General features: G+C 40.7%; 1 protein-coding gene across 3 annotated transcripts; it reads left to right on the top strand.

Moving 5' to 3' along the window:
- Positions 1-270: 270 nt before the first annotated feature.
- LOC140127469 (tropomodulin-3-like) lies at positions 271-27967 on the top strand. Of its 3 annotated transcripts, none has more exons than XM_072148214.1 (10): positions 271-423; positions 6851-7049; positions 10115-10271; positions 19613-19735; positions 21075-21143; positions 22822-22952; positions 23098-23205; positions 23798-23941; positions 24646-24790; positions 26185-27967. In XM_072148214.1, the coding sequence occupies exons 2-10, from the start codon at positions 6924-6926 to the stop codon at positions 26214-26216; spliced, it is 1035 nt and encodes a 344-aa protein (XP_072004315.1). In that variant the 5' UTR covers positions 271-423; positions 6851-6923; the 3' UTR covers positions 26217-27967. The 3 variants fall into 3 exon arrangements, with proteins under 3 accessions (XP_072004315.1, XP_072004317.1, XP_072004316.1); XM_072148216.1 differs by lacking the exon at positions 26185-27967 and adding an exon at positions 25269-26130; XM_072148215.1 differs by lacking the exon at positions 271-423 and adding an exon at positions 5523-5676.

The following is a 27967-nucleotide window of genomic DNA, read 5'->3' as shown; positions in this document are numbered from 1 at the left end:
AACTGTTAAAATTATGCTAATGAGTCAGACTGGTTCCTAGAGGTGTTACCGGAGCCCTTCTTGTATATGAACAGAGGCAGTCCTAGCGCATGTTGCTCGGTGTATACTGAAGCACTGACATATGAGTGACACAATTCCTGTGTATACACCTAATGGCCAGGCAGCTTGTCATCACATGCAGAGCCCAGGTCCTGCCTTCACCTTTGTTATGACTACATCACACACCTACAGTCCCGATCTACATCTGTGCCAGCATTCCAGAGCGCTGACTCCACACTACAACTCCCAGGCTCCCTTGCGCCCTGGTTTCAGGGAGTGTCTGCGCCTGCGCTGTGGCGGCTGCAGAAGCAGCTTCAGTGAGTGTGTGTCGGTGTGTGGGTGCTGGCGGCTTCCTGGCAGCGGTGCTGGGCACGGAGCACTGGGGTAAGGTGATGCTTGTGCTGCTCTACATATGGCGGCTGTTATGTACTGCAGGTACCGCATTGCACAGGGCGGCGCACTGCACCGGGGGAGACAGAGGAAACTTGTAACCAACTCATGGAGTTATCAGGAAGTCTGCGGAGGAGACACTGCCCTGCTTTTACCTGCACTGCACAGGGCTCCGGGGCTGCTGTCATCCTATAGGAGTGTGCGGGGGGGACACATGTCAGGCCACAGGTGCACTATGTGTCCATGGAGGTCAGGTAGGTACATGCTATAGGATTGGGCTGCGGTGATTTATAGTATTGCTCTATGCATCTCACAAGCATGATATAGTGCAGTGATGGCTAACCTATGGCACTGGTGCCAGAGGTGGCACTCAGAGCCCTTTCTCTGGGCACTCAGGCCATCTCCAGAGATGACTCCAGGTATCTTCCTGCAGTCCCAGACAGCCCAGGACTTGCTGTGCACAGAGCTATTTTAAAGTGACAGCTGTACCTGGGACTATTTCCTGCTTTATTTGTGTCCTCAGGGGCTGGTATCAATGAAAACTGTGACAGAGAAGGGAGTAAATTACAAATTAAATTCCTGTGTTGGCACTTTGCGATAAATAAGCGGGCTTTTGTTGTAGTTTGGGCACTCGGTCTCTAATAGGTTCGCCATCACTGATATAGTGTAATCACCACCCGCAGCCAGGGGACATGTGCCACCCGTCACTCCTCCATAGGTGACATGTGCCACCCGTCACTCCTCCATAGGTGACATGTGCCACCCGTCACTCCTCCATAGGTGACATGTGCCACCCGTCACTCCTCCATAGGTGACATGTGCCACCCGTCACTCCTCCATAGGTGACATGTGCCACCCTTCACTCCTCCATAGGTGACATGTGCCACCCGTCACTCCTCCATAGGTGACATGTGCCACCCGTCACTCCTCCGAGTTTTACCTTCACTTCTAAAATTCTCCTGTAGCCAGTGAGCAAATTCTAGACTATTGCCCTAACCACCCGGCCACCGCAGAAAGTAGTAGGTTATTGCAGGTCATTGTAAGCAGTGATGGTCCCATAGTAACCAGGCAGAAATGTGCCGCCATCTATCTTGAAGCATTGTACAGGGTAATAGCTAAAGTTAACATCACTTTGTGTACTTTTTATGGGCGTTGAGTTTATTAGATGGCTCTTAAGAAGTGCACAATAAAATGAAGTCGTTTTGCTAAAATTAAAATGCATTGGGGATGTGGTGATGGGTGTTGATTATATGTTGCATTTGTGCTTACTAGCCATGGGTTACACGTATACACGAGATAAGACGTGAGACTAATAACATGATTAGAAACAACAGCTTACATTCTACTGGACTGCAGTGATGGCCACAATGAAACCTTAGAAGGACAGGGTGGGAACCGGACGGCTTTTTCATCTTAGTTTTAGTTTCCACAAAATTGTATTGAAGGAGAGCAGAATGGTGCCTTACAATAGATCACAGCAAAACGCATACCCCTCGCAGGGGGAATTCAGAGTTTGGTATGATACTTAGCCAGCTACTGTATCAATCAAAAGAAGAGAGAAAGCAGAAGGGGGGGGGGGTAGGAAACCTGGAAATGGGATTTGTACAAGATAAGCATAGGGCTGTCTGACCCGGCATAGCCAATCCCAGGAATTGTGGCCCCTAGCAACCACCCAGGGGGACTCGTTGTCCGGGTTAGGCAGCCGAACCTGACCATCGGGTCCGCTCATATTTGTAGTATACTTGCCCTTTGAAATGGACATATAAGGCTCCCCCTTTCCTTATGTACCCTGCCTCATATACATCTATAGGACTGCATATTGCTTGGTTGGTTATCAGAATGTTTATAGCTGTGGACTACAGAAATCCCCTTTACTACCAGGTGTATATATGAGAGGCTGATCTTGTGTATGTTGATAATGCATATACATTTTATGGTCGGTGTAAATTGTGAGACGCCAACCTAGTTGTAGTAAAAAAATGCATCTTGGTTCAGCTTTTATCCCATGATTTAATGACTGTTTATGGTTAATGACACAAGACATGAAGGGATGACTAATCCTTGTAATTCCTCATTTTGTCTTATAATCTGGCTTGTGGAGGAGTGTAGAATAGAATATGCACCGGTAGGACCAGGCAGGAATGATCCGATGGCTGGATGTATTTGTTACTATAGTGTGGATGTGTGTATAGTAGCAATGTGCCGGTCTGCAGTGTACTGATATGCGAGTCACTGAGGAATTTCTCTGCATTTATTCCTTTCAGATCTTAATTAACAAGTGACCTCACCCGACTGTTTTGGAATTTTTCAGTCTCTTTGATAAAAGATTTTCTCAGTGCTGTTTGTTGATATTGGTCTGTGCCGTTGGTTGGGGTATGCAGCTGCAGACGCACCCTCAGATTCATCTCCTGGTTCTTCTATATCGGGGTATAATCCTTTATATTGGGGGGAGACACAAATCCAAGGAGGCAAATAAATCTAAATGTAGACATTTATAAATATATGGGAAAATGCATAGTCTCACTGACCTTCATGAATTCCTTCCGACTTCCTGGAGAAACCGGTTTACCTTGTATTCACCATGTGTAGGGATACATTTGTATACAATGTCTTCTCAGTTGTTGTCATTGTATGGTAGTCTTATTTTACACAAGTGTATTGTTAGCTTATGACATAAAATAATATGTGGCCTAGAAAGACTATAAAAATGGAAAGGTCTTTGTTTGAGGTAAACTGGAAATGCAAGAAAGTAAATTCTTAGATCCTGCATTTATCGTGAACCTTGTTATTGAGTGGATTTTGGGCTTTCTTGACTTCTAATAAAGGGCATTTGTCTTTTAAATTAATCTGGGCAGTATCCATTAATTAATGAATGTTGTATATATCTTTGTATGTCCATCATGAATCCAGTAATAACACCAGTCTACATATGCTTATAGGTATTGTGCAGTATACTGTATGAACTCATTACTCCTAAGAATCAGTCTGATCTCCAACAACTTCTACAGGAGATTTCATCAGTCTGAGTCATAATCTGCCTCTGTATGTATAGCATATGATGGTCAGCAGATGTGTCGGCCTCATATTTTTCATCCTGAGGTCATAGGGCTCCAGTGCTTGTTCCTGGAATGAATTGAAAACACTTTCCATTGAACAGCTGGAAATATTTCTGAACAGACAGAGGAAGACTGGAATGTGATTAATATCAGTTTGTGGACTCCCCTTCTGTTTCCATCTTCTATCACACTGGTAATTTACAGGGCTAGAAGCAGACTGCATTATAGGGGATACACACTACTGGAGAGTCCTGATACATATTTAGCTTCTCATTTACTTTTATAAACTCTTTTAGATTTGTGCATTAGAGGGACAAAATTTCATGTAAATATCTGTAAAAGAGTGTTTTCTAACTCCTCACCCCCTGTATGTATACCATATGGAGCGTTATAGATGATTTAGAGGTTTAAGGACTTGACTTTCAAGCTTTGCATTGTGGTGAACATATTGGCCCACATTTATCAAAACTAGTGCAGTTTGCCTGTGGAGTGTGCAGGGGTGCTCAAGGTCTCCATTAATCTTTTCTTGAGCATTTTTGTTAATGCTACAGAATGGGGGGGGGGGGGGGGGGGCTCGTCAGTAATAAACGTGGTGCAAACTGTGACTAAGCAGTAACACCCTCCTATAGGTGAACATTCTGTCTTGTTGGACACAAAACTGGTGCAAACACTTTACATGTACAAGCAGTTTGCACGTTCTTTTCAGAGCAAATTTAGACGGTAAAATGGCGCAAACACTTTCTAATAAATGCGGGCCAGTGTGTACGATGCGTCAATATTCACTATATCAGTACGTGACAGAATTGCAAAGTGGTTCAGCTATTTTGTACCCAAAGGGAATTTCTGTACATTCAAGCCTGGCATATAGCCTCGGGATACTATAGTGAATTAAGCCTTTCAAAGTGCAGTGAGGGATTTGAAAGGGGAGAAAAAGTTGCAATTTCCTTGCTGTGCTAGGAATTTAGACTTTTTAATGCCTTGTAGCCAATAAATACTGGCTATGGGATGTCAGTAGGTTGTAAAGCAGAGGCTACTTGAAACAATGCTCTGGCTTCACTGCATGCGCAGCACCTACTAGGAACGAGGCGAGTATAAAAGGGTTTTTACTGTTAAATATGACAGCTTCAAAGGTTCTCTTTAAAGAAAATTTAATTCCTTAGAAATGAGGGATGGTACGTTAACTTTTTATTTTCTCATTCTACTCCCAGTTTTGGCATCAAATATTGCATACAAAAGTTTGACTTTGTACAGCTAACATAGAAGTGTACTCGAGCTTCTCATAACCACAGTGGGACAAGTGTATGGAGCAAGATTTTATTTATTCTTTTTGTTAGCACTGTACATGCCACACCTGTTACTCTTAGAATCAATGACTTGGATCCACAATAACATTACACCCAGATAACGCTATGAACAGCTTTACAAGTGCAGACAAGCAGACCCCTGTCCCATTTCAATACATATATTGACTATTTCGCCATTTATTTATTTTTTTTCCAGTGAAGATGAACTGGGACACAATGCGAGTTAGCAAACCGCCTTTCCCATTTCATGTCTGAATGGCACAGATTGCATTACAACTATAAGCTTTGAAAAACAAGAATTTAGCTTAGTCTAAGTTTAAAGTCTTTGAAGTAATACATCAGTATTACTGAATAGATACCTGTTGGCATATGTCTGTATCCAAAATAGGAAACAAAGGTAAATTCCTTTTCAATATAATGTCCTATATAAGTTCTGGCCTCTCTGAGGCATTTTGTATACATTGATATGCCACCGCTATGCGCTCCCCAGCACAATTCCAGCCTTTGGCTCTAGTACTTGTTGTTGTAGCTGCAGGAAGGGCTTTTCTTACTTGATATTGTGCTGATGCTATGTAATGTTCAGGCTTTCAGTGGGCAGGAAACGCTCCCTCACCCTCCTGGCTTCAGTTATTTATCAGACCTCATAACCTTGACTTATTTTAATACTGAACAGTGTTGTTAAGTCTGTAGAAAGAAACTTGGCAGTGATCAGGGTCCATATTTGCAGCCTCCTCCTGCCGAAGACTTGGTATATCTTGTGGTCTTGCAATACAGCGGTTTCATGGAAACGATACAACTATGGATCTGCACGTAGTGTGCAAATTACTGTACAGTATTGTAGTCTGGGTAATGCCGGGAGTCTACACATGAGGTTGGCACTTCCTGGGGTAAGTGCTAGACATACAATCATCACCTCAAAGTTCTCTAAATCTTGTAGATTTGTATATTTTTGTAATTTTTTTTTTGTTACTTTTCATGTAATGTTCTCATTTATGTAGTTAAAGGACATATACCTCCAGGATGATAGATTGTAAACCAGGCACACTTTATTTTATGCAAATGAGCCAAAGGGGTGTTGGGCTTCATTGGTGTTAATGGGCCCTTGAGCTCCTCAGGCTCATTTGCATACATTTTGAAGCCTCATTTTTTGATAAAACTAGAGTATAAAAAGCTTGAAGGATAGTGGATCCTTCCAAATGGGGCACACACCAGAATGTCAATGTGCTTGGTTTACAATCCTTCATCCTATTGGTAAATGTCCTTTAATTGTATCTAATTTCCATATTGCATAAAACTACATCCTGTTATATTCAAAGTACAAGGTAAATTCCTCAGCAGAAAGTAGAATGTACTGTAAGAGTCTAATCAAGCTGCCATTAGGCTTTGTTTCTTCCTGTCTACTTCCTACAGATAAGCAGAACAAGTTTCTTATATTGATAAACAATCTTCCGTCATTGTATGACATCCGTAGATAAATAATAAGAAATGTCTTTAACGTTTTACGTTTCATAGACCCAAGGGTTGAACTTCCATTGCTGAACTTTACCTGGTAAATGTGGTTTACTGCATTAAAGTTTGGTTGATTCTCTTGAAAAAGAAAAGTGACAATATAAATATTTAAAGTACAGGCAGTCCCTGGGTTACGTACAAGTTAGGTTCTGTAGGTTTGTTTTTAAGTGGGAACTGTATACTTTATAATTGTAGCTCTAGGCAAAATTTTTGGGGTCTGTATGACTATTGGATTTTAAAAATGTTGGGTTGTCAGAAGAACTAGGATTAACATTACACCTTAATTACAGACACCTGTGATTACTGTTACAGCTGATTATTGTAGCCTAGGGCTAAGGTACAGTAAATTACCAAAATACTGAGGTCCGTTTGTAACTAGGGGTTGTCTGTAAATGGGTTGTTCTTAAGTAGGGGGCCGTCTGTATTCTTGCTAATATATGATGCTTAGACCTCAAGATAAAGCGGATGTGATGGGCTGCTTTCCCTATACACTTAGAGCACCTCTGTGCAAGTTAAAACAATGAACTCATATTTAATTTTTGTATTTTCTAGAGTTACAGCAATAATTGTACAAGAAGTACGATAGCGGTCGGGTGTTGTAGACACCCAACAAATAGCTGAAACAATGACTACTGCATTTCGGAAAGACTTTGACAAGTACAGGGATATGGATGATGATGAACTCCTTGGAAACCTCTCGGAAGCTGATCTTAAACAACTGGAGAATGTCCTGGAAGAGCTTGATCCAGAGGTAAGTGGATGACCTATGCACAGATCTGCATTTAGCATGTATACCATATCACATTCAGAAACCAAGGCACATGCGGGAGAAGGATTGTGTCTGTAATAAAGGGTTGTATGTGTGTGGACCTAGTCCAAGCAGAGGACATCCGTCTTTTCTTCTGAATTACCATTATTCATTTCTCTTGTATCCACAAAATAACAAGGAATAAAACTTTTCTTATTCTTTCTGCTCATAATAGGTGAGCACATTCTCCAGCCTCCGCAAGCACAGTTGTGAAAATATTTTCCTCACCTCTCCCTTTTGTCCAGGCTTCATATTTATGTAGAGGTTGAGGCTTGTTACATTTACAGGCCGCTCATAAAGTTATACATAGCATGTGTTAATATTCAGTTTTGGCTCTTGTACTTTTTCTCACAGTAGTTTACTAATATACAAGAATGTAGTATCCAGTTTAATAAATTCAGCCGTCCCCCTACAAGGACACACAAGGTTGGGTCTATCTTGTCCGTTTCTTTGAGATGTTTGGTTCTGTCTCGAACGCTCCTGCATGTGAAACAGCATCAGTTTGGCTTCTGTTCTGCATTTCCTGTAGAACATTGTAATCTTTCCCAAGGGCTTGTTCTTAAATCTTTTCTGCCAAAGTGGTGGAGAGTCAAGCACCAAATTGACATGAAGAATATTTTAATAAGGGAAGCTCCACTATGGGGGTTATTCATTGTACTAGTTTTGCATTTATAAACTTTGCTTTGCATATACTATACATATGTGTGTGATGTATAGTCCTATGGAATATCCAGTATATGTCACATAATGATATGAATCACTTATTTTAAAGGGGGTTCTAGTTTTATTGTTGATTACAATCTGATAGCTGGGGATCTGACGTTGGGGGCCCTATCAATTGGGGGCCCTGTTTCCATAAATCGATAGAGGCATGCTCGGCATTCATCCTGGCACTCCATATAATACCAAGATGGCATTGAAAAATGTTGAACACTGTCATTCAGAGTCTATGCAAGAGCCTGCAGATAGCAAAGCATTGTGCTCAGAAATTTGTGACGCCCCAACATCAACAGGACATATGCTTGTTCTGCCGCTCTATTGATTAGTGAGAATGGGACCCCCTTTCTCTCAATTGGTGTATGTCCTAACACTCAGGCCCTCCCCAATCAGATTGTTATCCCTTAGTGTATGAGAGAATAATAAGCAACCTTCAAAGAAAATCTACTATTTGTTTTTATGCATTATGAACCAAACATACCTTGAGAATGCTGTAGCTACACTGATGCAGAAACATATCTTGTTTAATCCCTGAGTGGTTTTGCTGAAAAACAATGAAACAATTATGATAATGAGGCTCTGTCGCTCCTGTGGCCGCTCTGTTGCTTATTCTCACTGCTCCAGTCTTGTCCTGACCAGTCTAAGCCGAGAATACGTCATCACTGTGTTGTCCCTGACAGGCAGAAGTAATCAGTCTCTGCACCCTCCCCCAGCTACTGTGTATGAGTCCTCCAGCTCAGGTTGATTAGTCTTGCCTGGACAGTTCAGGCAGCTCCAGTGTATGTGGAAGTAATGTGTTTATTGTTCTGTTCTGAGTCGTTGAGGTTTCTGAATCTCTCCAGGCTTGTAGTCCCTTTATCGTCGCCTCTGCCTCTTTCGGATCTTCAAAAGTACGAGTGGACACATCCGGTTGTGTAACTTTTACACTGGTAGCGACGGATATATGAGCTGAAATCTCCATTTACATTTGAACAGTTCCGTGCATAGTCCACTAAATGCTCGCCTTTTTCTGGTCAATTCCGCTGAGTAATCAGTAAATAATAATATCTTGCTCCCCTCTATTCTGCTGCTCTTTTCTTCTCCTGTACACCCTCAGGATCTGTTCCTTTTCCGCATAGCTTAGATACTTCGCAATAGCCTGTCTGGGGCGCTCACCAACCCCTGATGACTGCGTAGATGGGGAGCGCACTGGTCTCGGTGGTGTCCATCTATGTCCAGCAGCCTTGGCAATGTGTCAGAGAACACCTTATGCAGCTCCAGTCCCATTATGGTCTCGGGCAGCCCCACTAGTCACAAGTTACTGCGTCTTGACCTATTTTCCAGGTCATCTAGTTTTTCAGGGATTTTTCTATTATCCACTGCTAGCAATTCTACTCTGGCCGTGTTATCCACCATAGAGGATATATGCTGCTCCGCTTCCTCTATTCTGTTTGCATTGGTTTTGATATCATTTTGCAAGGTTCTCAGGGACTCTGCTATGGACGATGATACCGCCTCTTGCAGTGTGTGGCCCATTCTGCACACCACTTCTTTAGCCAGACGCTTCTAATTAATATGTGGCTGCTGGCTGGAAGTAGTGCTGGCGTCCAACTCTTCTCCGTCCTCCTCTGTTTGATCTCCCCGCGGCTCTGCTGCTCGGCGTAGCGGTGCCATCTTGGCCATGCGGATCTTCCCTGCTTCTCTGGTCCCGCTTTGTTTGTGGCGTTGCTATGCACCAGCCGCCTGTTATATATCATCGAGCTGCGCACCAGACATAGTAAGCCCAATTTTCCTGCCATTTTATGGCGTGGGGGCGGCGGGGTGGCGGCTCATGGGCTCTGTGCTCCGGAGCTCGCTGTCCCCTGACTTCACATGCAGGAGCCGGACCTGGAAGTCCCATAATGTGTTTATGTATGGCACCCAGCTATGCCAAGGTCCTGAATTTTATAATTGTTTTTTGAGCAAAACCACTTGGTTCAGGGATTAAGCAAGATGTTTTTCTGCATCAGTGTAGCTACAGCATTCTCAAGGTATGTTTGGTTAACAATGCATGAAAACAAATGGTAGGTTTCCTTTAAAGCACAGGAGGTCCAAAGATTGGTAATGGAAAGTTCTTAGTTTGAAGCTGATTTTTAAAGAATTGGAAGTTCTTATCCAATATGCTGTGACAAAATACCATTATTCTTTATTATGAGGTATGCTAACAGAAATACCACTCGCCATCCTGCAGCTGTCCCCGTGTTTGTCATCTCTGCATTGTTTATTGCCTGTAAATAGACTCTGGCATTACTCTTTGTATTTCCATATCACAGAATGCTCTGCTGCCGGCCGGATTCCGTCAGAAGGATCAAACAGTAAAGAAAGCCACAGGAGCTTTTGACAGGGAGAGTCTGCTCGAGTTCTTGGAAAAGGAAGCTCTGGCACAAAAAGACAGGGAAGACTATGTACCATTTACTGGAGAGAAAAAAGGTAAACCTGGGAGAGTTTTTATAGTCTAGTTTGCATCAAATTTAACAAATATAACATGATTACAAAATTTTACCAACTTTGTAATTTGTTTTTTCAATATACAAATATACATTGTAAATAATTTTATTGCTGTCAGGCGTTGTGTACAAAATATCACTAAATATATACAGTCACCTCTTCGCTCTCATTGCTTTTGTGGTGTGATTGGGAATTTCCACTCCTAAAAAAAAACTTACTTCATATTATGTCCACCTAAATCCTTCAAGTATTTGTCCTTTTCTGTCCAAACTCTTAGTGCATTACTGTTTATAGGCTGTTTATATTCTTCACTCTCTGGTTACTGTCTATATTTATTCATTTTATAGGACCTAATGCACACCACAGTTAATTTTTTTTCATATTGGACAATAGAGGCATGATAAACCAGGAACACTTACCGATGGGTCCAGACACTATGACTGTGGTAATCTTCTTATATTTGTTATCCATGGCCTCCTTCCTTCTCAAAACAACTTTAAAATTATGCTTATTGTGGGGTTGTTTTCAAGGCTCCTCGGTGCTGTAGCTTCACAAGCTGTTACAAGGAGCAGAGGAGGTCTCCACTTCCCTGCACTTCCTGGTGCTGCTAGATTATACAGGCAGAGGTAGAGAGTAGGGGGCTGTATGAGACATATTCTGCTGAATGTAACAGCCTGTGAATCTGTATCCTCCCAGAGCCTTTATTAGCATAATTTTACAAAATAGATTTTTGAAGGAAGGAGGCCGTGGATAGCAGATATAAGAAGATTGCCACAGTCATAGTGACCTATCAGTAAGTGACCCTGGTTTATCATGGTTCATTTTGATGGTAGATTTTCTTTAATATAGACCCATGTTTTATTTGTGAGGAAACCATCATTCCCTTCTAGGCAAATATTCAGTATTTAACCCACATATTATGCTACAGCTGTTAGTGTGCTCATAATACCTGATGCCATATCTGTTTCCTATTGTACACAAAGCAGATATCAGAAGCTATAACTAGGCCAGTCTGTTTCTGTAACTGATTAACTGTGGATGGCATGAGTCAGACTTGCGAATATCAGAGGTACCATAAACCTTTCCTTTACAGCTCCTTACATGGAATCCTTCAGAAGGGATGCCCTTACCTGTACAGATTACCTTTCCTGATACGTCACTGCAGCCAGCTATACAAGGGCAGAAAGTGACGTGATGGCTGGTGTCGCAGATCTGTAAAACATTAACTTCTAGTGTGGAAGATAAGAGACATGGGTCATGTATGTGATGCCATGTATGGCCTACTGGATCACAGAGGTCATCAGGCTTTTTTTTTTATTGCAGACTCCGATTATTGTCAACAATAGAATCTAAAAGAATTTTCTGCCTATGCCCTATAGTACAACATATTTTACGTTAATTCACCTACCTACATCATAATCCATGAGATAAACCAATACAAAGTGATGTTGCAGTCTTCCTAGCCAAGATTCCAGGTTTAGTTGCATAGTTGGACATGTCAGTGGAGATGTCTAGGAAACTTGGATAGTAATCTAGCTGCATACTCTCATAGAAATCTGCTCTAGTGTTATATTGTGCACTCTTTATCCAGAGTTCCCTTTTATGCAAAGCATAATGTAAAGTTTTACAAGGTAGAGATGAGTGTTTTATTAGAGTATTTATTGTGTAGATGTAACCTTTGCTCAGCGTTCTTCCCCACTGTTTTGTTATGTATGGAGAGAAAAGCTTTCTGTGTTACGTTTGTTAAAGGTAATGTGTCGCAATCTTCATTTTGACTCTATAACCCCTGATAACAGAATATATCCCTTTTCTGATCCCTTACTTTTTGTTGGTAGATTGTCTTCTATTTCCTTTCCATGGAGACTGCCATCTTGCCTGAGCTCCAGGAAAGCATTTAGTGATTTATCGGTTATATTTATGGTTATAAATAGGCCATTTTCTTGTGTCATTTAACATCTCGGATCTACCTATTAAGGTAGATCCGGTGGCTGGTGCAACTAATGAATGGCGTTTGAGCACTTTTTAGGGCTAATGTTTCAGTGGCAGATAAGTTTGTAAATGTTTAATTGCCCTAATATGCAAATTAGTGAAAGAGGCTACTGGGGCGTGGAGAATCCGGAGCTGAAGCTAACCAGAGCGGCTGCTCCACGCCCCAGTAGCCTGTTTCGATCATCCTACTATGACATCTTCAGCATACAGCTACCAGGAGCCAAAGCTGGAGTTCTGCACATGCTCAGTAGCTCCGGCTCTGGGCCGAGTATGCGCAGCCACCATAAATAGTCTATGCAGAGCACAGACAAGTGCACGAAGCTACCAGGAGCTGCGCTCTGAAGATGTCATAGTAGGAGCGCTTTTTAGAACTAATCAATAATGAGTGCCCTCTAGAAATCTTTTATCATCCTAATATGTAAATATGTGAAGGAGGCTACTGGGGCGTGGAGTAGCCGCGCCGTGTAGCTTCAACGCTGGCTAATCCACGCTCCAGTAGCCTCTTTCACATATTTGCATATTAGGGTTATAAAAGATTTCTAGAGGGCACTCATGGATTAGCCCTAAAAATGGCTCCAATGCCGTTCATTAATTGAACCTGCCATCGGATCTACCTAAATGGGTAGATCCGATATGGTAAGTTTCCTTTAAGGACATTGGTTCATGGATAAAATACTCTCTTATTCAATTAAATGTCTCCAGTATAGCTGTTTATATAAAAATATGATTGTCCTGTTCATTTAATTTTGAGCCATGGTGATTCATGTCTGAGATCTTCCCCCGTGTGCTGTCTGATCTTGTCTTTACCTGTAGAAATAATAGATGCTGATAAATAGATAGACTAGTTGTTCTTGCTTGTTAGATTCCTGCTAATACATGAAGAGAGTATTGTGTATGTAATATCACATTTATTCTGTGTTTCTTCTCCAGTGTCTCTGCTTTGCGTTCTTTTAACATGTATAACCCCAGAGGAACTAAACCAGTGGCCTCTTGTCCAGCACTGATCTTCTCGGATCCTTCTACCTCCATGGCCCCTTCAGACTACTGCCATACGGTTTTCTTGTTGGCCCACTTGCCTGAAATTGTCAGGCGTGTATCTACTTATGTGGCTGTTATACTATACGAGATGTATTGTGCATTGGCTCAGCCTGTTTAGCTGCGGGCAGCAGTGTAGTAGTGTATAATACAGCTGTTCACTACAGATCTGCTCATTCTAGCAAGACTACACAAACCGCAGAGCCAAGTGTTCCCTGCCAGAAATGCATACCCCCTTCATGATTCGGAGCTTGGTGCTTTCGTGCACTTTGATGTGGTTAGAAATACAATGCTTCCCAACAGGTCTATTCTGCTGCTGGAACTGCATTCAACCACACAATGAATGGAATATTTTTCCTGATGTTTTATGGACAAATTGCGTGGCAGAATAATGAAATGTAATCTTTTCATATTACTGCAGATGGGAGACAGTGGTTGTAAAGATGTAGGGTGCATTCACATATGGCATCGCACATGTTTTCATGTTACTGTGCGTTTGGCTGGTACAAAGCAGCCAAACGCATTGTAACATGAAGACTCGTGCGTCAGAACGCCACGTGTGGATGCAACCTGTGGAACTAAAACGCCACAAAAATATTTACTGGGGCGGTCCACTTTCAAGAAATAATTTAATATTGTTTGTGTAATAAAAAGTTGCACAATTTTCCAATATGCTTACTGTATCAATTCCTCAGTTTTCTAGATCTCTGCTTGCTGTCATTCTATAGGAGGCTTCATTGTTTACTTTCAGTGGTCATGTGATGTCACACAGGTGCACAGCTTGTTATAACTGGCAGCTCTGATTACTCTGTGATATAACGAGCCGTGCATCTGCGTGTCCATTGCATGACCAACGACTAATGTTTATCCTGATTTGCTGAAAGTGGACAAATTATGTGTAAGGTTCAGCAACAGCTGAAAAGAGATTTCTGTAATGAAATAGCTGTTAACATTTTGTGTTTACAAAACGCAAACTATTAACGTATGTAATAACACATATGTTAGCACCATGGTAACAAATGCATATGTTAATAAAATGTTACATTAAGACCTTAAGAAATCTAATTCATATGAAGGATATGGTGCTGTTTTTACTTTAAAAATTTCAGTCAAATTTTAATATAAAATATTCCCATAAGTGACACAGGGGGCAGTATAGTGAAATAACTATTGTTTACTGCTCCCCTGTATTGTTTCTCCTGCTCTCTTCTTATGTGTCACCTGGTTCGTCACGCCATTGTCATCTTCCATTAATTCTGATGGTGTTAGGAGAAACGATTATAAGATGTGCAGGGCACATCTGTAGTTCCAGACTGCTTTCAATCACCCCAGTTATATATGTATATAGGGTAGATGGAGGATAATTATAGACACTGTTATACAAGAATGTGGGTTCACTGAAACACCATCCATACTATTATTGGATATGAAGATGGCAATAGTAGTCTGTGTTTGGAGTGGAGTAGAAGGGTACACACACTGTTCCCTATGTGAGTGATGCAAGACACAATCTGAGGGCAAAGCCGTGCTCCATGCAGGCACTGTATGAGGGATCTGTACTCTGATGTAATGTTTGATGAGTAATATGAGGTTTGTGGGAGTGTATGTATGATTGTGTACATCCTGATAATACGGGTTGGTTTCTTCCTGAATGATATCATCCTAGCTACTGCAGTAATACATTGTTTGGCTTGGTGGAATACAATAACATGCAGGTCTGTGTCTGTCCTGCAGATTCTTGGAAGGTGGCCAACCACTTATTTCTACCAAGCCCAGTAGTGTATGTGGAAGGTATTTCAAGGGAAATTTCAAAGACCTCCGTGAGAGAAGGGTACCCGATCATGCTGGGAGATTGCTATACAGATTGAGCTATGTTTATGTGTTAACAGGAATGTCTTATGTATACAATGTTAGTTGACAAAAATCTGACATTATTTGTGTAAAAAAAATGTTCGAATAAGTGTTGTAGTCATTTTTTAAAACTGTGGTTGATCTGTGATTTTGGTTTTAACAGAGCAACCACACCATTGGTGCAGGGATCCCTTACATTCGTTTTACAGAACAAGTCGTTGATATCAGATGACATCTCGCACTTCCACCTTTTAGTTGGTATCAGAAGCTGCAGCGCAGGAACTGCTTTGTGTGTAATCTGCTGCTCTAGTAATCTACATTGTCTTTTAGGCCACTTTTACACTTGGCATTTGAATTGTGTTTTGAAACACAATTTAAACGCATAGGGGATGGGGGCTTGGCTCAAATGCATATGCGTTTCATGGGCCAAGCACCACCCCTTGTGTTTGAGTTGCATTTCAAAGCGCAGTTCAAAGGCCACATGTGATTGTGTCCTAAAAGACAAAAGTAGATTACCAACCAGCAGAGAATCCATGTTTAGACCAATTAATAATAATCTTTATTCATAGTAATAATCTTTATAAAGCGCCATCATATTCCGTAGCACTTTACAACATTGGTACAACATACAAGCATCGCCTTGGTACATTTGTGGTGGTGCTTAGCTAAAATATTCCAAAGTCTGGGATTGCACAGCTACCCTAACTTGACTAAAAGATAATCAAGAAATATTATTCCATAATGAATTATATAAATTTTCCTCCTTAAATAGACTTGAGAGTTGAGATTAAAGCACCTGTTAATATGTTGCCATCAAATACTGTCCTGACGTGGCAAATATCACACATGCTTGTAAATGCCATTCTGGACATTCTGTATTTCATTATCACCTAGATCTGTAAACCAAAGCAATAAATCTTTTTTTTTTTTTTTCCGGCCATTTGGCTGGGGCTTAATGTAAATGAGGAGTATGGAGGAAGGTGGATGCCAATCTTCCCTCTTGCATCTAGTACCAGATTTAAATTGGGGGGGAAAAGGGCAGAAGGCAGCAAATGTTCTGCCTTTAGGAAGCCTAGTGATTTAAAACCTATTACAAATCTTAGGAAGTAATCCGCTTTGTATTATGTGTTGGAGGATGAAACTATAGATGGCAGTAGAAGATACAATGATTGTTGGACAGTTCCCCATTGTTCTGCCTTCCATTCCGCTTTCCTTGGTTGTTACTATTAGATTGTCCTCTTAGTAATTGGCCATAGACTTGTCGGGCAAGTAGCTCCTTTACATTGTACTGTGGACAGAAGTGAACAAACCTGTTTACACCTGCTAGGAAACATTTAAACCATTGTTCAATTGGAGTCCTTCCCCGAGTCATATCTCGGATAGACACCTATTCTATATTTTTCCCAAGCCTTTCACAGGGCAATACAGGCAGGATTTGGGGTTATGCATTGTTCTTCAGATTCTTTGTCTCTCTTGCCCCTTTATGAGCCCTCTATACACTTGCAGATTTGATATTTGCATTCCTAGAACTTGGTCTGACTAATGATAACTGGCAGGAGCTCCGTGCTTTGTGTACCAACAATGAACCCTCATGGTGGGGGTAAAGCTTCAACTGGGAATATTTTATTTGCCCGTTACAATGATGTCTGTCTTATTATGTGACCTTGGAGTAGATGGCCTTGTTTTTGTCCAACCTGTTTTTTTCTGCTTGTTAAATCATTTTCAGTAAAGTTCATTTTTTAAGGGTGGGAAAGAATAGGGCTAGAGTCTATGGCAGAAGGTCCAGAGAAGAGATGGTCCCAGAAATGTTGAAGATAAAAGTGGATTGAGAGGATGTAAGTGTGGAGCCAGTAATCAGCAGCTTATGGACAGGACATGCACTTAGTAATAATGGCCGTAGATCTGCATTTGATCAATGTTTGCTTCCTGTGTGCTCAGACATGGTCTCTGCAGAGCTGCTTATATCACACTATTGTTCAGCTTCCTTTCGAATTTGCGTATCACTAACCACGGACATTTGGGGTTTTCATGTGTAAACTTGGAAAAGATTTCCATTCTTTTAAATGTACTAACAGAGAAGGTTGGTTAGGGTGGGTGTTGCAGGCCTTTTATACATGAGACAAGTGCTATATAAATACCACTTCACTCACCACACTATGGTGGTGTAGGTGTATGTGTCACAGTAACAACTGACCTAATAAACCACTACCAGTAAGTTGTCAAGAAGAGTAACACCTAATTGACAGTCCTGCATCCAGGGACATCACTTACCTGCTCTCCATAAGGTGCGGAGAGCTTGAATTCCGTTCTAAAATCTCCGCCTCCTTGACTTTATAAACCCATTTTGTCAGGATTCAGGAGCAGCGGACCCACTGAACCACCGCGGATGATGAAGTAAGGTGACACCTGGGAGCCTAAGTGGCAAGCGCCCTAAAGCGAGCTGGACTTGCTGCGGTGTGGTACCACCAGGTCACTCCACAGGCAGGACTTTGTCTGTGGTGGTGGCCAAGGCAAGTTGCCGAATCGTGAGGCAGAGACTGAGTCGGGGACAGGCAGGTCAGGACAGGCAGCACGGGATCGGAGTTGGGGACGTAGCGGAAGGTCAGGACAGGCAGCACAGGAGCGAAGTCGGGTACGGAATCGAGGTCACAAGGGGAAATTAGTCTAAACGCAGAGGGAAAGGAACACAGCTTTCTCAGTGGCATGCCGGCACAAAGATCTGGCGGGTCATAAGAGAAGAGGCTGGTTATTTATTAGATTTCCAGGTGGCCAGTGCCTATTAGCGGCGAGATGGCCTTTTAAATCTCTAGAAGCCGTCACGCAACCTAGGAGGCGGGGGGACACACAGGCCTGATTGTGGGCAGGTGAGAGAGCCTGCCACAACGCTGAGGTGGCACGGGCAGGAACACAGGTGTGCCTGCGAACCGAGAGGAGGGTCACAGGAGCACCCGTGACACATTTTACATCTCACTTCAAAGCCAATTTTCTGGATGATGCCACCACAGTGGGCCATGAAAGAAACTTGATTTGGAAGTTGTTAGGCAGCTTTGATAAAACTCTGGTAGCGGATTATCAGGTTAATTTTGTACTGACAGGTTTCCTTTAAAGGGGTATTCCCATGAAGACAAGAGTCTTAAATATACTCAGGATAACAAAACACATTCTCTAATTCACTGTTGTTAACAAAAATACAGCATTTCACAAACCTAATTCCAACCTACCTGAGTCCTGGTGTATACACTTTTGGTTGCAGGGGAAGCTGGCATATAGCAAAGCTTATAGTGTATTTTATAGGTGTGTCATTGTGTGTTATATCCATCTCATGGATCTCTTCATCTCTAATCTGTCTCATCTGTCTTTTTCTGTAATACTAGTACAAGTTCTTAAGGTTCAGAAGGTAAATGAAAGTGTATATAAACCTGTACCCTGATAATCTAACCACATTGTCAGCACACAGCATCTCACAACACTAGATGGACCAGGAAGTGTCTGAGTTATAGGAGCTAAAACATCAATAAAATTTGTGAAATTGTAAATACGGGGTGTAAACATTACTAGGGGTTATCATTTGAGAAGGTTCATTCATTGGAAAACCCCTTTTAATGACACAATAGGTCAGATAGAACCACAATTAGGGTGTCCTCCTGCACAGCATGTTGTATAAAACTCAGTATTCCACCTTCGGAGCTGCTTTCACAGCAGTAAACAAGGCTTCAAACAGGGCTTAAATGCCTACCTAGAGCATAAAAACCATTGATTCTTATGTCATTGTATAGCATTCTGTTCTTTCACATCCCTTTTTGTTTTTTAGTCAAATTTGTTATAGGTGTTAAATTGGAATGGCTAGTGTGGAAGATGCGACTCTTGTGACTCTAAAATTTTTGTGACAAGGCTCAGTTCACACCTGTATCTGAGCTTTATGTTACACTCTCCATTTTAGTAAAATGGAAAGTTTTTTTTTTTTATGGACCTTTTATGGACTTGTTAAATTTTGTTTGTTGAAGAAATTTTAAATTATTTAATATATGGCCCCAAAAGAATATAACATACCAAGAGACTCCTCCAGTGAAGATATAAGGTTACCGCCTCCTTGACTACTATGAGCAGCTGGACTGTCAGGGACACATGAGTGATGTCAGTGTTTTGCACTTGGTGACAAGTTCTCTTTAAGTCTTAAGGCAGCAGGAAGCTATGTTCTGTTCTGGAAGATAGATGTGAATAAACAGAATATATGTTTTATGAGACGTTCTCGTTGCTAAAAATACTGATTGAAATCATATGTTCTGCAAATCTGCAATGGTCCCACAATAATCAATTATTAAAGCAGACAACTGAACACACAACACTCCCAGTGGTGATTGCGCCACCTACTGGTCACAGCTAATATGAAATTGTCATTGAGGATTTGTATTGGCTTTCACTGAAATGTTGTTTTGGTTTTTTTACAGGGAAAGTCTTTGTCCCCAAGCAAAAGCCCAAAGATTTATGTGCAGAGGAGAAGCTAACTCTTGATCCAGAACTGGAAGAGGCTTTGACCAGTGCCTCCGACATTGAGTTGAGTGACCTTGCAGGTTAGTATTCAGAGAAAATGACGCGTGAAACATACTGCAATTGCTTGAATGTTTGTTTATTTTATGAGTAATAAAAACCTCCACCTCCCTTAAGATGGTCATAAGTGTAATGTTAATCATTAAGTATCTTCCAAAACCATCCCAACTGTGCAATTTCAGTATCAGTTCATTGTGGGGAGCTGGTTTGCCTAGGTGAGAGGCTGTATATGTAGGTCAGGAAGGAATTAATTTTCCTTATGGAGGTTACCGTTTGGAAAAGACTGGTGTGGCTATAATCCCTGGTAATGTCACTAGGCTTCTTAAAGGCCAGACATTGGTGTAAAGGGAGCTGCCTTATTTAACTCCTTAACGTACATGAACAGCACAGAGGTGCGGAGGTTTCATACAGAGGTGGGTGGCCTTATACCAACACCCACTGCTAATACCCGTCATTGGTGCTAGCAGCTAGCTAGTCTTAAAGGATATGTACCATTTCAAAAAGGTCATTCTGACCCAAACATGACTTTTCACAGAGGTAGGTAAGCTGATGCTGGAGGTGGTCTTGATAAGGCACAGAAATCCGCAGTTTCATCAAAAAATTGATTTATACACTAGGCAAATGTCCCCTGACACAGGGTGCTTGGTCACTAGCATAAGTATGCACGTGCATTGCGTGCTTGAAACCTCTCCACCCTCCCTTCTGAGAGTTGGGGATGTCACCAAGCTCTCGGCTGGTTATATACAGGTGGGCGGGCAGGCAGCTGGCTGGCTATATACAGGTGGGCGGGCAGGCGGCTGGCTATATACAGGGGGGACAGGCAGCTGGCGATAAAGGGGGGGTGGCAGGCGGCTGACTATATACAGGTGGATGGGCAGGCGGCTGGCTATATACACAGGGGGGACAGGCGACTGGGTATATACAGGGGTGGCAGGCGGCTGGCTATAAAGGGGGGTGGCAGGCGGCTGGCTACATACGGAGGGGGGCATAGGCGGCTGGCTACATACTGAGGGGGCATGTGACCAATGCATTTCCCACTCTCGGCTTATACTCAAGTTAATAGATTTCCCCAGTTATTTGTGTGGTAAAATTAGGTGCCTTGGCTTATACTCGGGTCAACTTATACTCAAGTATATACGGTATATATTATAATAATTTATTCCTTTATTAATGTATTCTTTTTAAATATTACCATATTTAGTCTCATATTTTCCAATACTTTGAAAAATAGACTGGTGTTGATGATGTTTTTGACTATTGCCCTTCATCAGAGAAGTAATAATTTATTTTTTTATTTTTTTACCCACAGAGATTATGTAAGGGCATGAAAGTCATACCTAACCATTTTTCTTTTCCTTTCAGCGATCCTTGGAATGCCCAGTATTTTTCCACACGGCACTAGCAATGGGTATGATGGTCAAGGGTTTCCTAGTAAGTATCTAAAGGGATCTGTTGTTAAGTTTTTGGCCTTAATTCATTAAACAGCTGTTTTAGGTGAGGAAATGTAAACTATGTCTTACGGGGATTCACTCACTAATAAAATGTATCCACAGGATACAATGAGCCCCTTCCTGTGCCCCATTGACTTCTATGGAAGTTACAGATTGGTATACAGTGCAGCTGAAATTCTGAAATCCTGAGCAGAATTGCGATTCCCCTTTCTTCTGATTGTGTGCGGTACAGCAGCTAAGACCCCAGCAATCATATATTTTTCCCATGTCCTATTGAAATTGGTTAAATATTATTAAAGAGTCAACTGCTTTAACTCTGTCCTGCCCAATTGCCCAATCAGGGGTAGGTGGGTCTGTTATGTTACTATTTCATAATAGGGGTAACCTCTTTGTAACATTGGTAAAGTTTATACATCGTTCTGATGACTGGAATACAAAGCACAACATCCTTTAGCTATCCATAAGTCTTGTCACCCACCGCCATATTCTCCTAACTCCAACATGAGTTCTTGGTATCGTTAAAGGGAACTTGTCCCCAGGAAGGTAATTTTTACTTTGACAGGTTCCAATAGCCTCTGGCATGTTGATTTAAATAGCACTAGAATTATGCAGATGCATGACAAACATTTCTTTACAATTACCTGGCTCCCTGCCAGCAGTGTATGGTGAGTCTTGGGGAGCAGTTCAATTGAGAATTGCTTGTGGCAGTGAGCTGATGTAAGTGGGGGCAGGGAGCAGGGGAGAGGGAGGAGGAGGGTAATAAGTGAGGATGATGGGAAGGAGAAATTGAAGAGAAGACCACGTTTCACCACCGTATAATAATAATTATAATAATATTAAAGAAACAAGTAAAAAGTGCTGGAAATATTCGGATGCAAAAATTCAGTAAGCAAATCCTGCCTGTTAAGGGATCATTTAAAACATACACTTTTATTTAGATACTATTAAAATTATTACGCTTAACTCTAGCTCCGAGCCCTATAGATGGTTTATCCCTAAAACAGGCTTAGACAAGAGGTGACCCCCAAATGTGTGCAGCTGGTCAAATTGACAACTACCAAGGCTGAAACCTGCATCAGCTAGTATGGCATCACAAAAGGTACAGCCACACGAACAATATTCAGTTGCACCACAAAGGCATATTTGAAATGAACATACCAGAGGCTATTGGAGCCTGTCATCATGTAAAAATAGCCTTCCTGATGACGGGTTCCCCTTAAGCATGTATTTATTCTCAATGGGTAGACAAGTCAGTCCCTGTTACACCCCGCTGGCTTATCTTACTGAAGAACCAAGGCTTAGGAATTAAGAAACAAAAGGGGTAAAGGCTACTGGTATTTATGAGCTACACCATATCATATTTGTCGTGTTTGTTGTGTCAAAGTAAAAACTAACTTAAAAAAAAAATGCATGTTCAAAATGTCATACAGTATGGAAAAAGTTTTTCACAAGCCACAAGCCACAAGTAAAATTTGTAGAACAGCTTCTGCATGTAAAGTGATGGAGAGGAATGTCTTTGGCAATAAGTTCCAGTAATTGACATATTCCTTTGGTAATTAAATACCTTCCTTTTGGTGTTTTATTATATACAGTGTGTACATACTATAATATGTTCTTTTCATTATTTCATCTAATTTTCTGTTTACTTTTTATTTTAGATGTGGTAAAGGCAGAGCCGGTCAGACCTGTGTTTGATGAGCCCCCAAACCCCACCAATGTGGAGGAGAGTTTGAAGAGAATACAGAACAATGATCCTCGCTTGGTTGAAGTTAATCTTAATAATATAAAGGTAGAAATTACATTTTTTCCATCATCTAATAGCAAGATTCTCCATAGTAGCTGATCAGAGCTCAGATTTCATTTCTTAAGTTATTCTTGAAAAAAGAAAGCAGAGTTCTGATGTCCTGTACTCTAACATATCTGGTTTCTCTTAGAATATCCCAATTCCCACTTTGAAAGAATTTGCTAAAGCTTTGGAATCGAATACACACGTGGAAACATTCAGCATTGCTGCAACACGAAGCAATGATCCTGTAGCAGTGGTAAGTATCAGATGAAGCGTGCGTTTTTTACTGAATAGTATATTCCCATTAAGGGCCTGTTTGGCATATTCACCATCATATTCACCATGTCTTTGCTTTATTCCATTAGTTAATTTAAGCTGATAAAACATACTAGATCTAGGGATTTTCATTAATAATGAACCCTAAACTCTGTCTTATGTCTGCCATGAGTGAAAAATGTGCCTGTTCTTCTATAATTCTTTCTCATTACTGAGAACAGCCAGGTTAGGAGTCCAGCAAAAAAATACTCTACATACTTTAGTGTAAGGCGAGGCACCTAATTTTACCACCAAAAACTGGAAAAACCTATTGACTCTGAGTATAAGCCTCCAATCTCTGCAGTGGCAGAAAGGTGCCACTTGACACATTTTCTTGTTGTATGAAAACTCTTTTTGTTTCAGTGGTATATTGCTTTCCAGGACAAGCTTTTGGTGGATTAGGGCAAAGGTTTATGTTGCTTACAATATGCCGGTGTTAAAGCTGCCTTGTTCATATAGATCAAAGGAAGATTGTTGATATGGAATTTAAAAAAAAATGCATTTTTAATCATTTCCCCTTTCTTTTCCCATAGGCATTTGCAGACATGCTGAAAGTTAACCAAACTTTAAGGAGTTTAAATATCGAGTCCAATTTTGTCACTGGAGCTGGTATTTTGGCTTTGGTTGAAGCCCTTAAAGAGAACGAAACCTTACGAGAAATCAAGATCGACAACCAGGTAAACATTTTATCAATGTATCTGCTGTATTATTTTCATGTTACAATTTTAATTTTGTTCTTGGACTACTGCTACTAGTTTGGATTACTGTCAACAGCATTTATATAGGGATAAGAAGAGTCAGGCTGTGACATCTATTTGCTAAAGTGTTAAGAAAATGTCCCACAGAATTAGCGGCTACACATGCAGTATTCATTTAACAAACATTTATTATATTATTAAACTATAAAATAGTAATAATTATAGTCCTCCAAACCTATGCATAACTAAAAAGGCGGAAGTCTGGTTATTAAAGGACATCTATCACTAGATCAAGGATTGTAAACCAAGCACACTGACATACTAGTGTGTGCCCCCTCTGGCCGGATCTACTTTTCTTTTAGCTTCTTATGCTCTTGTTTTTAAGAAAAAAAGGCTGTAGAAATTATGAAAATGGGCCTGAGGGGCTCCAGACTCCATTAACTATGGAATCTGGAGCCCCTCAGACTCATTTGCATAATTGTAGAAGCATTTTTTTGGTAAAAACCAGGGCATAAGAAGCTAAAAGAAGATCAGATCCTTCCAGAGGGGGCGCACACCAGTATGTCACTGTGCTTGGTATATAATCAGTGATCTGGTGATAATGTCCTTTAAAGGGTCATTAAGTGGTTGAATAGATTTTTCTGTTTTCATGATTACATTTTTTTATTTCATTGTCAAAACAGAGACAACAACTGGGAACCGGGGTTGAAATGGAGATCGCTGGACTCCTGGAAGAAAACCACTCAATTCTTAAATTTGGATACCACTTTACACAGCAAGGACCACGGGCAAGGGCGGCTGCTGCTATAACTAAGAATAATGATCTTGGTAAGCACGGATTTAGTGTACACTACTATTAACCATTTGGTGTGAGATTATACACAAACACCTGCTCAGCCTACCGCTTCACCTATTAGAAGAACAGGACCCCCATTTTCCGTATTCCTGGGGTCCATTCTCATGTGTGACCTCACAGATCAGTTATCAGTTGTTAGCCCTTATCCTGTGGAGCTTGGTACAACCCCTTTAACTTTAAATTGCAAACAATTTCAGAGAAATCTAAAAGTTAACAATGTTTGCTGATCATTGGGGAGTTTCTTCTTGTTCAGAAGACTATAAAAATGCACAATTGTTGGGAGCTTACATTTGCGCAGGTAGCATTGTGCCCACTTGTACATTACCGTTGTGTTACATTTTGTGACTTTATTCCACCCTTTTCACATTTTAAATAAAGCTCCCGGCACGTGCAGAACATCCGCCTGCATTTCTTCTGACTTCTTTTCTCTCCACTATGTTAATTTCTCAGTGTGGTGGTTACGGGTACTTATCACTTGACTTCTACTGGCATCTCTTCAATCCTGACTGCAGGAATACACAGGTTACATAGTATTGGGACTCATTCCCTGGTTGTATTTGGTCTGAATTCTCCATTGCATGTTAAAAATGTTTTACTTTTTGCATGCTGGTGTGACGAGGGAGACTTTATACACCTAATCCTTGATATGTAGGTGTCATTGATGTAATGGCATGATAGAGGAATGCAACTAACTTGTGCCATGTTCTACTAATACAAATGACTAAAATGCTGAAAGACATTCAGCTTGTACCTGCCATAGAAATATGCTAGTAGAGTCCGGTATTGCATGTTGTCTGGTGTCCTAATAGTGATATTCCTTTCTTTCCTTGGCTGGATGGTAGTTTTTATGGGTACATTTTATACATCCAAATCAATGTCCGTATCCACATTGAATTATAACCACTGTGTGATTATGAATGGGTATGTTTGCTACCAATATTTGTCACCCTGATAAATGTTGTATCACTCTTAGTGCTGGAGCCCCAGCGATCATGGATACTATGAATAGAAGATAAACGACTGCCTTTATTCACCTTTCATTTCCATCTCACCAAGGCTCTGGACCAGATGCATTCTATGCTTATATTCTTAATGAAGTTCTGTAGCACAATTGAAGGAAGCCCTGTAAAATGGAAAGTTTCATGTTGAGAAAATGATTTACTGTTAATGTTAAAAAAGTGACTTTCTGGGTTCTTTCACTAGTTGTCCTCCTGTTTATGGGGCGTTATATTTTACTGATAATTTTGAGACTTTAGTTACAACTAGTAGCAATGACTTTTTCCATTTGGTAAGAGAGAAGAGATACAAACACTGCTTGAAACCATGACATTGAGCTGATCAAGATTTTCCTGTGTTCTTATTTCAGTTCGCAAGAGAAGAGTGGAAGGAGACCAGTAAACATTTTTTTTTTTTTACCATGAGAACGTTACTTGGAGGTTTCAACATCACTGGTGAATATTGAGCTTCATTCAGGTGTTATAGTCTAGGACTTCATCTGGCTGGGAAGAAGGGAAGATACTGGAAAACCACAAACCATAATCTGATTGTTCTTTTCTCTGTCCTTTGATATGCCTTGCTTATTTTACCCTATCAGACCTAAAACTGTTAAGACTCATGGATATTTGAGAGCTGAAAATGGTAGCCTGGAGGAGATGAATTTTGGCGCTTATCCAACAGATGACTTTACAGCATCACTGCTCAGAGATGTCACAAAGATGCTGGATAGGAAGTCCTCTTCAATATAGTCTTAAATATTAGCGTTTACAAGGGAAAGCCTAAATTATGGGAATTATCAGCTCTGATGAATGAGAGGGAAGTGGGAAAGCTCAGCAATATAGAATATAATTGTACATATTGACAGCAATTATTCTACTTTTCTTTAGTATAAATTGGATAGATTTGCAATTCAGTATCTCTTAATCCCAAACTCTATAGTTGACTTTATATTGGTTCGGTATGGTGATGTTTCCTATGTTTTAGGAAACATGACCTCACCAAAATGTTTTGCCAACAAATGACTGGATGTATGCCATTATGGCTGTCTAGTAGTTGTGGATATGTGCTGTACAGAACCAGTACTTTATACTATCTGGATTGGGCTTTAGATTTCTGAAATGATTTACATGCTGTAAAGATATTGAATGATGAGATTCTTAAAATCTCATCTCGGCAATATCAAGCACTCCTACTCATTGTTTTCATTTTCCGGTTAGGTTTTCTTGAACTATATAGAAGTTAAATTCTTGATGGAGGGGTATGAATTGTCTTGGCTTCATAATTTGCTGAAAATAAGTGATTTTAAAAAGCATTCTTATTGCACTTCTGCAATGTCTTTGTTTATCCAGGCTATACAACAGAGCTATTCAGACAGCTCTCTTATTTCAGGGAAATAATACACCAAATATATAGTCTCAGGAAATTCTAGACCTGGGAGTACTTAGTATTTCTTAGTACTTGTGTCTTAATATTATATGTATCCAAATATCCCATTTCAGGGAACAACAGACCTGGGAAAATATGTGTCTTAACCTTCTACAAGTCTGAGGAAAGTACAGGCCTGGAAATTGTCTTAACCACCTTTGTGTCCAGATGTCTCATTCTAGGGAAGTATGGACCTCAAAGTATTTACAATGTCTTAGTTTCCATGTCTTCAATTATCCCATACCAGGAAAATATAGACCTGGATATTCTTAGTATGGTAACATTTTATGTCTTCAGCTACCCTGTCCCAGGGTACTATAGACAAGGGAATGCCTCCAAATATTCCCATCCCAGGAAACTATAAGCCTGGGAGGAAATTGTAACTTTTTCGTCTACAACATGATTGTAGAATTTGTAATACAAAAGGATTAGAAATTAAACCTCTTGGGGGGGGAGAGCCATAATAATGTAGCCTTCTAGCCATGTAGATTTATTTAACAGAATTCTATGTTCAAGGCAACTTTTTACTTCCTTTACCATGCCTGAGTTAGATGCTGAAATTATGTACATTGGCTGTATTGTATTTTTTTGTGTACACATCATTCATTAAAGGGTGCCAAACACTGTATTCTGGCGGTATATATTTGTATGTAATATACGTATTTCTTGTAAAAGAAAGAAAGCCCTACAAATTTTCAGCATTTATAAATAAAGTTTGTTTTTTCAAA

This window comes from Engystomops pustulosus, chromosome 4, assembly GCF_040894005.1.
Source record: "Engystomops pustulosus chromosome 4, aEngPut4.maternal, whole genome shotgun sequence".
Lineage (NCBI taxonomy): Eukaryota > Metazoa > Chordata > Amphibia > Anura > Leptodactylidae > Engystomops > Engystomops pustulosus.
Note: the sequence above shows the minus strand (reverse complement) of the source record. Positions and strands in the feature narration are given on the sequence as shown.

Bases quoted from the DNA above. Each gene is read 5' to 3' on its own strand.
- LOC140127469 (XM_072148214.1), top strand. From the start codon at position 6,924: ATGACTACTGCATTTCGGAAAGACTTTGACAAGTACAGGGATATGGAT. The intron at 22,953-23,097 runs GTAGAAATTACA...GGTTTCTCTTAG, and splicing joins TTAATCTTAATAATATAAAG to AATATCCCAATTCCCACTTT. The intron at 23,206-23,797 runs GTAAGTATCAGA...CTTTTCCCATAG, and splicing joins GCAATGATCCTGTAGCAGTG to GCATTTGCAGACATGCTGAA.